Here is a 12,456-nt window from a genome sequence, read left to right on the forward strand (position 1 = left end):
TACCACCGCTTCCCGGCTCCACCTTCTCTCTGTCTCTCGCTTCCCGCAATGTTAACTGTATCTTTCTTTCTCTCGCACCTCTTCCCTCGACCTGGACAAAAAAAATCCTTTGGAAACCCTAACTCTATATCTCTTTGTCTCACCTCTTTCCTTGATCTTCAGGCCCACGTTGGATGGCTTCCACGGTCTAGGCAGCGCGGTCCAGACATATGCAGGAGGTTTGAGGGTCGGCTTTCAAGATGCCCTTAGTGCGTGCGTGTGTGGTGGCCTTGATATGTGTGACCATATGCTATTTCAGCAGAGTAGTGGTGTTTCTACAGAGAGAGGAGTAAGATCTAATCTCCGTCGGGACCGCGGTGTGTGGCCGGCCGGCAGGAGAGCTCCCCTGGGTAGTGTTGCATGTGTGCGCTCACCGTGAGGTGGAGTGAGTCTCCATGTATTATGTTCGTGAGTCAGAATATAGGCGAAGATACAGGCGTTTGGTGCTGCAGCGTTCGTTGCCGGCAAAGCAATCTTGTCTTAGTTCATCTTCATCTCTTCCGTCCGGCGTTCGTTGCCGGAGGGCTGGTTCGGCGTGTGCCGCCGGAGGGTTTGTGCCAACAATTGGTATTCAGAGCCACAAGATTCGGGTCCATGGCGGACGCGGAGGCGGCGCACAGTGAGTCTGTGGCGAGCGGGGGGCGTGGAGGCCTCAGCGGCGCAGCTGTGGCGCGCGTGGCAACGGTGACGCTCGGCGAGTTCGGAGGTGGCGGCGTTCAACGGCAGTTGCGCGATGAAGCTCTGAGTCATGTGTCGGCCTGAGGAGACGCGTGGCTGTGCGGCTGTCAAAGGCATATGTTGCCAGAGCAAGGAGGATGGCATATGTTGCCGCAATTGGAGAGGAGGAGCCGGCGTTGTGTCACCGGAGACGAAGAAGAAGATGGCCTTGTTCGCGCGGAGATGAAGCATGCAGCGGTGTTCTCGTCCAGGAGGCCATAGCGGCGGCCAACGAAGCCTCCACCGCCCACAGACCATCGCCTCCACGCGACCACCACCAGGGAGCAGCGCCGCCGTGTGCCGACCCACTGGCCCTCCCCGAAAGGGCCCAGATCTGGGCCGGGCGGGCACCGCAGGCCACCAGCACCACCGCGCTGCCCCGTGACCAGCGGGCGGCCGTGATGCTGCAGGAAGGGCACCTGAGGCCCGCGGGATCTCCGCCGCCAAGCCACGCCACCGCCGGCTGAGCAGCACCGCCGCCATCAAGAGCCCCCGCGCCCCCCAACGCGCGCGCGGGGAAAGACCGGCCCGCCGCCGCCAGCGGGCAGCGCCCGGCGGTGGCAGAAGGAGAGATCGGCGGGGAGAGGGGTCGGGGGGGCGCCCGTCGGGCCGAGCGAGCATGTAGTTAGCTGGTTAGTGCGTGGGTGGTAGCTAGCTAGGTGTGTGTGCACAGGGTATAAAACCTCCCTTGTGTATTGATCAACTGTGGTGTGTGCTTAGGTTAAATAAAGTGAGGCCGTTCGTCGGTGAGGCTTTTGTCGCCGGAAAATTACAGTGCCCATCTCTTTTTCTTTCACCTTCGTTCGGCAGCGAGTGAAAGAGAGAACTATTCGGGTTTGTCCGAACACGTAGTAGCATGCATGCATGATAAGAAAGAGCAGCGTGAGTGAGTGTTCTTCTCCCTCTTGAGTGGATGCATGGCCGTAGGATGCATGCATAGTAAGAGCCCAAGAAAGAGCATCTCGTCGATTTCTACATAGCTACTTAACATCTCTGTTATGCATCCAGCGGTTCCCTACAGATGATTTGTGCAAAGGGAAGATGGTACTCACGGACCCGGTGCTCCGAACTGCACCTGGGATCAGTATCGGATGTCCGGCCGGTAGCAGCACTGGCTGCGTCCGGGGTAGCAGCAGCAGCCAGGCCGGAGTCCATGTACGCAGCAATGCTGAGACACATGCTAGCGAGGTACTAGCAGCACCAGGCCACACTTGGGTGGAAAAGTGGAGCACGCCACCACATGGCTGGTTAAAACTTAATGTTGATGGCGCTTTCCAGGCGCAGGTGGGGAACGGAGGCATCGTCATGGTACTCCGTGACTCCTCAGGCTGTATTATCTTCACGTCCTGTGTCGTCATTTATTCACATGTGATAATGCCCTCGCTGAGCAACTTGAAGCATGTAGAGAGGGGATTTCGCTTGCTTTGGAGTGGAGTACGCTTCCGTTTATCCTTGAGACGGACAGTGCTGAAGCTGCTATGATGATCTCCAATCCCTCGGGGAATAGATCACAACATGCCGCTATTTTCCAGGAGATTGCCTCCACTATGAGAGGAGGAAGAGAGATACTAGTTAAGTCTATTAGGAGAGGATGTAATCTTGTTAGCCATCACTTAGCTCAGTTGGGTAGATGTGAGACGAAGACGGCCGTATGGTTAGTGTCCGGCACTAAAAGGGTTGTAAAGTTGTGTGAACTGGATTGCTGCGGTCCAGGTTAATTAATATACATCCCCTTCCCCCCGCAAAAAAAGACTAAGAGCATCTCCAACAGCCGCGTTAAACAAGCGCCGCGCCGCAAATTTGGCCATTTTAGCGCGCGCGCAACCCTCCGGGTGTCTCCAGCGGGCGCGCAATAACCGCACGCGCGGTATAAGGAGTTGGGCGCGCTGTCCGATTCGCTATCTCGCGCGGTGTATTTGGGGCGCCCGCTTCCGCGCGCGGCTCACTCGAGCGCTCGCGCCGCACTCTCTCCTCTCCGCCTCCTAAGCCCCGCACGCGCCGGCGCCAGCGAACTGCACCCCATGGACGCACGCACCGGCACCCCGCTCACCCCATCCTATAGCCGCGACCCGCCCGCCGCCGCCGCCGCCGCAAACCCTAGCGCGAGGGCCGTTGGCCTCGCCTCCGCCAGAGCTCCTCCGACCATCGACCTCGCGCGTGGCCTCTTCATGCCACCGCGGATGACCTCGGCGGCGGGTGGCGTCGCGCCGGCGCAGGCCCGAGCCGCCGCGCCCCCCTCAAAGCTCCCCAATGCGGCGCGGCCGAAGAAGGGCAAGGCATCGGCGAAGAAGAACAAGGCGGCGGACGGCTCCGGCACCTCAAAGGCGAGGAGGAAGAAGCTTGCAGGGCGTGTGACGAGCGCGACGGCTACCGAAGCGCCGGCGAGCTCACTCGTTGAGCCGGCGGCCGACGCGCACAACGTGTTCGACAAAATGCCCCCAAGGTAAAAAAAAATCAACGTTTCTTTTCTTGTTATTTTTTGAATGCATTCATATAGATAGCTTATTCGCATTGTTCAAAAAACTTTGTAGTCTCAACGATGATGCATACATGTCAACTATGGGTGTTGGCTCCAACAATTCGAATTGGTCTCAAACCAATGACATGCATTTCGAAGACCATGAGTTCGAGGTGGACGAGGAGGGTGAGGGCATTGTCGACGCGCCGAAAGGAAGAGCGGGCAATTACACCAACGCCGATGACATCTTACTATGCAATACTTGGTTGCAAGTGTCGAGGGATCCATCTGTTGGAGGTGATCAAAGTAGAGATGCTTATTGGGGGCGGATGAAAGAACACTATGATGTTCACAACATGAGTGGAATTGACCGCTCCGAGAGATCACTTCGGTCCCGGTGGTCGACAATCAACTCGGATTGTCAAAGGTGGGCGGCTTATCAAAAGGCGGTTGACAAGTTGAACCCAAGTGGCACAAATGAGGACGATAGAGTAAGTGGCATTTCATACATGTTCATCATACTTGTTGTTGGTGTTTGAAGTGCTAACTTGCTTTGTTTTCATGTAGTACCACATTGCACAAAACTTGTTCAAAGAAGAGGAGAGGAAAACCAAGAAGGGGAAGATCAAGAAAGGAAGGGTCTTCACCTTGCCTCATTGCTATAACATGTTGAAGGATGATGAGAAATGGAAGAAGCGTGAATATTTGGATGATTTGAATTTGAGCAACAAACGCAAGCGAACAATTGAGTTGAATGATGATGAGGAGGAGGAGGAGGATGATGCATCAAGTGATGACGGCAAGAGAAGCCCCACACCCAACTCGGTTTCATACTCGAAGCCAAAACGACCGGATGGGTGCAAGAAAGACGCAAAAGAAAAGAAGAAGAGGAAAGGAGATGATGAGCTCAAAAATGCTATGGAAGCTATTGTGAAGGCAAGAAAAGAAGCCAACGAGGTGAGGAAAATGGCAAGGAACCAAGATGCCGCGGCCGAGGAGAGGAGGTTGGCGGCCGAGGAGAGGAAGGTGGCTTTGGAGGAGAGGAAGGTGAGCAATGAGGAGCGAACAAGATTGTTGGAATGGGAGAAGCACTTGTTCTTCTTGGAAACATCTAACCTCAATGAGGCGCAAAAGGAGTATGTCAATCTTTCACGTGAAGAAGTCTTGATCCAAAAAAAGAGCCATGGTTCGTGCAATGGGTGGCGGTGGCCTTGGCGCCATGGGTGGCGGTGGCCTCGGCGCCATGGGTGGCGGTGGCCTTGGCGCCATGAGTGGCATGGGTGGCTTCGGAGGTTCCGTGGGCGGTTTAGGTGCCATGGGAGGCATGGGTGGCTTTGGAGCACCCCCCGACGCTATGGCCGCCATGGGAGGCATGAGTTTTGCTTCTCTCATGGGAGGCATGAGTTTTGCTTCTCTCATGGGAGGCATTGGTGCACCTCCGGCCGCCATGGGCGGAATGTCTTTCGATGTGCCTCCTCACACACATTCCCATGAAGGTGCCGTTGAAGATCTTGCCAACACCGTCGGAGCTTCACGTGATGCGGTGCACGATGAGGAGAGGGAAGAAGAATCATCTTCGGAGGAGGCAGAATCGTCTTCCGAAGATGAGGACGAAGACGAGGAGGAGGATTGATGTGTCTTTCGTTTGTGTCTTGAACTTGGTTTGCATTTTGAACTTGGTTGGATGAACTTGTGGGCATAATTTTGAACTTGTGGGCATGAACTTTGAACTTGTGAGCATGAACTTTTATTGATCAAGTTGTTTGTGTGAAAATTTATATGTCATGTTCATTGCATTTTGAATGTTTTCAAATCCATTTTGTGTCCAAAATGCCATATATGCAATGCCCCGGGGAGTCGCGCGCGCTGCTGGAGCGGCGCGCGTGCTGCATTTTAGCGCGGCTGTTGGAGCCAGCGCTGACGGCCGCGCAAAACCAGGTGAACGGCACGCGGCAAACTAGTTTTTAAGGTGCGGCGCGTAGCGCGGCTGTTGGAGATGCTCTAAGAGCAGCGTGAGTCTTCTTAAGATCAGCAGCTGCATGCATGGCCGTAGCATGCATGCATGAACGTTTGATGCATTCATGCATCAAACGTGTGCTTTCAATTGTCCCTATCATATGAGCATCTTTTTTGTTTCTTCTTCTTTTTGCTCCTTGCTTTGGTTGTACATGTGTATGTTGAGTGTGTATGCTTTTTTTGGTAGTATATCTGCATGGCTACCCAATTTTTATATTAACTACTATTCAATATATATTGACATATATTGTTTGGATGACGAGCAAGGTGGTCATGATCATAGATTCTGAAATGGATCGGAACTATGTGGTAAGATCGCAATAGAATCGGATCATGGTATTATAGCGATTTTTCACGTGACATGAAAATATTACACGTAGCCAATGGTGTGCCATAGCACACGAAACAATCCCGAAACACCGGAAGTGTGTATTCTTCACAACATCTCTGTAATCGTGCATTGGGGTTCACAGAACTTGAAAATCTTAACAGGATCCCAAAACATTGAGTTATAACTCAAACAAGAGTGGAGCGGTGAAAACAAAGATTTTGACAATGTTGCTGTTGTAACCATGCCCTAGGGATCATGAAACGCGAAAATGCTTTGGGCCCAAAAGTAGTGAGTTGGTGATACACCGCCCCCATACCGCCTCCCTGGGAAATCACTAACCATATCTACTCAAGACAAAATGGTGATGGTGTGGTCTCTCTCTCTTTCTCTATCCTCGACCTAGCACCGAGGAGGAGAGGTTCAGGGACGTGGTGGTTAACACTGCAGAAGAGGGCAAGGCGTCAAAGCGGGAGGGAAGGGAACAGGCGAGGAGGGGAGGGGTTCGCGCGGGGGAGGAGAGTAGGATGAGATCGGGCCGTAGTCAGAAAGGAGCAGTGTCGATGATTAGTGCACCATCGATCAATGACGTCTTTCCTCTTCCTCGAGCTAGGGCTCGAGCTTCCTTCAATTCTTTATAGGTTGGGTGGAGCCGTAAGTTGGTATCTGTCTTCCAGAGGTCCTTGAGACTCGTTTAGAAGAAAATTTCGAAGGCGCCAGCAACTCACCCTCATACTACTAGGCACCCGTGCACACCAACAAGCGGCGAGGCCGGGTGGAAAGTATGCTTATTTTCCAAAAGAAAACGCAATGTGAATATGAGTTGTCTGTTTCTGCAAATACATGTGTGGAAACTTTTGACTGGACCAGCCGTCCTCCAACAGAGAGTAATTTTTCTTTCCAACTGCTCAACCTTTTCTCTAAGCGTTCTCTGCATGTTCCACTCCACATTAGTGAGACGTTGATAATGAATCGGAATTTCCTAATATTTAATCAGGAAATGGCCTAGCTCACAACCAGTAGGTCCGCGTAATCAGTCGTCACCTCACTGGCTTCTCCAAAGTAGAATAATTCACTTTTATAGAAATTAATTTTAAGGCCCAACATTTGCTCAAACGTTGAAAGTAAGAGTTTCAAGTTTTGAGCCTTATTCAGGTCATGTTCCATAAAAAGAATCATATCATGAGCATATTGCAGAAGGGAGAGACCACCATCCATAAGGTGTGGAACTATTCCTGCAATCTGGCCATATTTCTTGGCGTGATCGATCAGAATAGCCAACATGTCGGCATGGGTCGCCCTGACATAGTTTTTTTGTTTGAAAGTAGTGGCCTACGCCATCATTGACTTTGACTGCCACGCTACCTTGAGTAACAAAATTTTGGATCCACCGACGCCATTTATCTGAGAATCCTCTCATTATGAGGAACGACCATCTGACCTTATCATAGGCCTTTTTCAAAATCAATTTTGAAAACTACTCACTCATGTTTTTCTGGTGCATCTCGTGAAGAGTCTCATGTGGCATTACTATTCCATGGAATATATTTCTTTCTTATACGAAAGCTGTTTGAGATAGGTGGACTACATGGTCGATCGAGCAACTGTGTTGATGTTATAACTCACACGTGCTGGTGTGCCTGTTATATTCCCTGCACGCAGGCTTTTCACTGTGCATGCAGCAGCTTTGAGTCACGTACGTGCCTTACTTGAGAGAGTGGTGGATCATGGATGGAATGGAAGCATCGAGTGTATGCTGGTTAGGTTAGGGTTCTTTGCCTCGCATCCAAGCAAAACATGCATGGCTGCGTACTATACATGCATGCCGGTGTGTGTGTCGCTTTGGTCTTTTTTTTTTCTATCTCTCTTTTAATTTAATTAGCATCAGGTGCTTGTTTATTGCTAGTCTCTTTCTGCCTCTCTTGTTGATATATAAATGCATTGTCCATTTTTTCCCTATCAGTTTGAGCTTCTGGATGACATGTCTGATGCGTACAGTTCTACATCTCTCTCTAGTGTATAAAAGCCCATGCAGCTCGCTCGTAGTCGTAGGTCATTCCATCATCCTCTCTCTCTCTCTCTCTGCCTCAATTTGGTTTCAAGCATGCGGGGCGCGCCAGCAGAGACCGACCTTCCGGTCGGAGAGGGAGGGGAGCCGCCCAAGCCTACACGTCGGGGCGGCTCCTCCAGCTTGTACGACAAGACGCTGTCGACGGCGTCGAACCTGGCGAGGCTGCTGCCGACGGGCACCACGACGGCGTTCCAGACGCTGGCGCCGTCCTTCACCAACCACGGCGAGTGCCTGTCGGTGAACCGCTACTTCACCTGGGCGCTCATCCTCTTCCTCGGCGTGCTCTGCGCGCTCCTCTCCTTCACGGACAGCGTCACCGACCGGCACGGCCACACCCGCTACGGCTTCGTCCACCCGTGGGGCTTCACGCCCTTCAACTCCGACGACCCCGACGGGGGCGGGGCCATCCCCATCGGCGAGAGCAGGAGGCGGCGCATGCGGTGGCGGGACTGGCTGCACTCGGTGTTCCGCTTCATCGTCTTCATCTCGCTCGCCTTCTGCGACTCGGGCGTGCAGAAGTGCCTGGTCCCGCGCGAGAGCCGCCAATGGCGCGAGTTCCTCGTCAACATGCCGCTCGCCTCCGGCTTCCTCGCCAGCTTCGTCTTCATGATCTTCCCCTCCACCAGGCACGGCATCGGCGCCGGCCCCGCCGCCGCCGCCCTCGACAACCTCACCGACACCAATGCCAATGCCAATGACAATGCCGCCGTCAAGAAGAGCAAGAGTGCTCCCGCCGCCGCAGACACCCGAGTGGCCCCGTCCACCAGCTATCAGCTCGGCCATGTCGTCTAGCTCCTCTTGATATGGATCGCCGTGCATGCATGCATGGTAAGAGCAACGTGAGTGAGTGGTCGTCTTCTTTAAATAAACGGAATCAAATTGTGTGCCTCACCCCATGCATGCATGCATGCATCAAACGTGTGCTTGAATTGTTCCTATCACGTGAGATTTGCTTTTCATCTTCTTTTTGGTCCTTCCCTTCCTTTGGTTGAACCGTATTATTATGTGTGATGTGGGTGTTGAGTGTACGTTTTTCTTTTGCTAGTATATGCATGGCTACCAATTTTACTTTAACCATCCTCTGTGTGTGTGTGTGTATGGAACTGTTGATCCAATTTTTATATCCGAACTTCCCATAATATAGTCAAATTCATAAGAAAAAATACTTTTCCAAATATATTTGTGTGTGTGATTTTCACATTTCTTTCATATTCTATATGTTGTTTTGGTGGCAAGCAAGGTTGTCAAGATCATATATTCTGCAGTGGATCAGAACTTTGTGGTAAGGTCGCAATAGAACAGATCATGGCATTATAGTGACTTTTCACAAAACATGAAAATCTTTCAGGTAACCAAGCACACGAAACAAACCAGAAAGACAGTAAACATGGATTTTTCACAACATCTCTGTAATCATGCATTGGGGTTCACAGAACATGAAAACCTTAACAGGATCCCAAAACGTTGGGCTATAACTCATAAACAAGCGTGGAGCGGTGAAAACAAGGATTTTGACCATGTTGTTGTAACAATGCACCTAGGATTTGTGAAACGTGAAAATGCTCTTGGGACTGGGGACCCCCAAAATAGTGAGCTAGTGATATGCCGAGTTTTGGCTAGGTGGCTCAATCTTCACGAGTTGGAGAAGGGAAGAGGCAAAAATACAAAAAACATGGAGGTAAACACGAGGACAATGGTATAACTAGCATAGCACCCCTAACATAACACACAGCCAACAACACACAAAATGTGCACCCATGATTTCGTTCTTCCACACCACACAAACGATTGTGGTTTATCATAAACGCAAGTGGAAGCAAGAACAAAGGTGGAAGGTTCTTCCCTGATCCTAGGATACAGAGATCTTGCACTCTCTAGAGTCTTGATCGCCTCCACAACAAGGAAAGTGGACTTATGTGACAAATCTTGTGATAGAAAGTCAGGTTTTTGTCATAGATGCACATCTAACAATGAATTTATGAAAGAAAGAAAGGGTCCATGGTAGCAGGTCAGTCATAGATGTGCACACCCTCTTTTTACCCCCACGCCACCCCTGATCCGGACGAAATGGTGACTGCGTGCTCTCTCTCTCTCTCTCTCTCTCTCTCTCTCTCTCTCTAGCGTGGAGGAGGAGGAGGAGGAGGTTGAGGGATGTAGTGATTAGCACTGCAAAAGAGGGCAAGGCGTCAAAGCGGGATGGGGAAGGCCGGGAGACAGAACGACGCCCCACGAGTGTGGGTCGAAAGTATACTTATTTTCCCCCAGAGTGCCCACGTAGGCCTTGTCGAAAGTATGCTTATTTTCCGAAAAATGAAATGTGAATATGACTTGTCAGTTCCTGTAAATACATGTGTGGAAACTTTTTGAGTGGAGTAAAAATAATCTTATTTATTGCGGCAAAAGATCCACTCAAATGCTATTTAGCATACTGTCCCATGAATAAATAAATAAATCAAACATAATATAGCACAAATCTTAATTTTGTGGCATGTTCATATCAGGATTTGCCCAAACAGCAGGGCCGTGTGGGACGGGCTTTGCAGCTCGTGGGCTGTGAGGGCCTGAAAGCCCAATAACTACTAACAAACCCTAGCTAGGTCCAGGCAGGGCCCAGCTGGAAGGCAACCAAACAACGAGCCGGCGGCGCATATTCCTTCCTCTGCTTCCGGCGGCGCAGCGAGTGGAGCGGGCGGCGACTTGTCAGGACCAATTTGCAAGCCCGTGCGGCCGCCGGAGAAGCGACGCCGGCACCGCAGCGAGTGTAGCGGCGGCGGCATCGTGCGGCCGCGACTTGACCGGGAAGGTTTGGCCCCTCAGCTCATCGATCTCAACCCTGAAACTAGTTAGGATAGGAATGTGATGAATGGTGACTGATCGAGTAGGCCGTCGATTTCCTTTCCGGTGAGCTCGCAGGCCCGCCATGGCGTCGTTCGCCGGTGTATCGGTCCTTGACGGCGACAAGGGGTGCTCTTGCGAGACGGCCTCGTGATCAAGGGCTACTCGGGTAGCAAAAAGGAGCTGGCCACCGGCGAGAGCAGGAGGACTGACCCTTTCATGGTAGGAGGCCATAATTGGTACATCGAGTACTACCCCAACGGCCTCTACGGAGAGGTCGAGGCCAAGTTCAGCTTCAGACTCCGATGTATGTTGGTCGAATTAGTCAAACGCTGAGCCTCATCCTTGCTGGGGCTGCCACGACTTGCTGACAAGAGATGCCCTTGAACGATCCGACAGTCTCAAGCATGATTGTTTCACCATCCGCTGTCATGTCCTTGTTTGCACCCCGGATGAGGTGCTCCTGCCTCACATACACCAGCATTTCAGCCACCTCCTTCAAAATATGGTGGGTGCTGATGTCACCTTTGAGGTTGGCGGCGAGACGTTTACCGCTCACCGGTGTGTGCTCGCTGCCAGGTCTCAGGTGTTCATGGCGCAGCTATTTGGCCCCATGAGTGAGGGCACCGCCACGTCCGACAACGTCATACACATCAAAGACATGGAAGCAAAAGTGTTTAGGGCGTTGCTTCACTTCATCTACACAGACTCGTTCCCTGTGATGGACAAGGACAGTGTCAGCATGGAGGAGGATGAAATGCCACGAATAGTGGAACAAGGACAAGCAGAGGATAAAATGCCAGAAGCTGTGGAACAAACGCAAGAAGAGGCAGTAGAGCAACAAATGCGGCTGCGGTGGCTGCAAGACTTGTTTGTAGCGGCAGACAGATACCATCTGCAGCGCCTCAAGTTCATCTGTGAGAAGCAGTTGTCCGAGCACATGTGTGTGAGCTCGGTGGCGTCCACTCTCCTTCTATCCAAGCAGCACCACTGCGACGGACTGAAGCAGGCGTGCCTGAAGTTTATCCAAGTTCTATCTCCCTTGCGTTTGCAGACACTGATGGCGACTACTGGCTGGGGGCATGTAGCCACGACCTACCCCTCTGTTTTGTTCGAGCTCATTGCCATGCTTGCTGCAAACCAGCGGAGATAACACTCTGTATATGGTACGCGTGTTCCTTAATCAAGTGACATTGTTTTGCATATGTGGTATCCTCTTCAGAGATCGTAGTATCTGTGTCTTGCTTTTAATTGTCTCATCAGTCATGTAGTTTTTCATGTATGATGAATCAGAAAAATCCAACATATGGGCATATTGTCTCTTCATGCAATGGACGATGGTCTGTAAATTCAGGTGTTAGGGTCAAAACATTGATCTGCATTGCAGCAATGCGCAAATTTCCCAACTAGTCATTTTATCCTCTTATATTTTTCTGTTCATTGTGTCGTATATTGTAGCTATGTGCCTTCCCTGTCATGTAGACCTATTTCAAGTGGTTATCGAAAAGAAGAAATGTAGATGTTTCTGGGAAGGCATTTTATGAACCTGGATTTATTCAAGGGGAACTGATATGAAAGACAAGACACAGAGGTCACCAAGAATTCCGGTTGCCGTGACATACAGCCATAGTATTACATTATTAACATGTTTACATGTGCATGGCTTAAAATATGGACGATTTGGAATCTGTATCTGTTTCCTTCCAGGGTAAGCAGAGCAATGGAGAGACATGTGATTGGTTGGTGTCAACTCCTGGAGGCAAAAGCAAGCACAAATTCACTGCTGGACAAGGGATTCCAGCTCCCAGGGAAGAGATGAAAAGAAAAAGAGGAGAAGTACATGGACGGATTGCTTTGCGCCGAGCGCTCCCTGTATGTACCTCAAGGCGGGTCATCACCATCTGGAAAATGTAGCAGGGGCCCTGACTTGGCTGAGACCTGCCTGATTCAGTTGTTTTGCTTTGATGCTATCTGGCTCTAAGCCTGTCACTG

General features: G+C 51.1%; 2 protein-coding genes across 2 annotated transcripts; both read left to right on the forward strand.

Annotated features, from left to right (window-relative positions):
• Positions 1-7,662: 7,662 nt before the first annotated feature.
• On the forward strand, positions 7,663-8,421 carry LOC109752703 (protein DMP6-like). The gene has a single exon (XM_020311605.1). The coding sequence runs from the start codon at positions 7,663-7,665 to the stop codon at positions 8,419-8,421; it is 759 nt and encodes a 252-aa protein (XP_020167194.1).
• A 2,166-nt stretch (positions 8,422-10,587) lies between these two features.
• LOC109752696 (BTB/POZ and MATH domain-containing protein 2) lies at positions 10,588-11,890 on the forward strand (the record flags this gene model as incomplete). Its single annotated transcript, XM_020311596.3, is given in 2 exon segments — positions 10,588-10,796; positions 10,798-11,890. Coding segments are annotated over 2 exon segments (1,029 nt in total), but the record flags the coding sequence as incomplete, so codon positions are not given.
• Between the last annotated feature and the right edge of the window lie 566 nt (positions 11,891-12,456).

This window comes from Aegilops tauschii, chromosome 6, assembly GCF_002575655.3.
Source record: "Aegilops tauschii subsp. strangulata cultivar AL8/78 chromosome 6, Aet v6.0, whole genome shotgun sequence".
NCBI classification, from domain to species: domain Eukaryota; kingdom Viridiplantae; phylum Streptophyta; class Magnoliopsida; order Poales; family Poaceae; genus Aegilops; species Aegilops tauschii.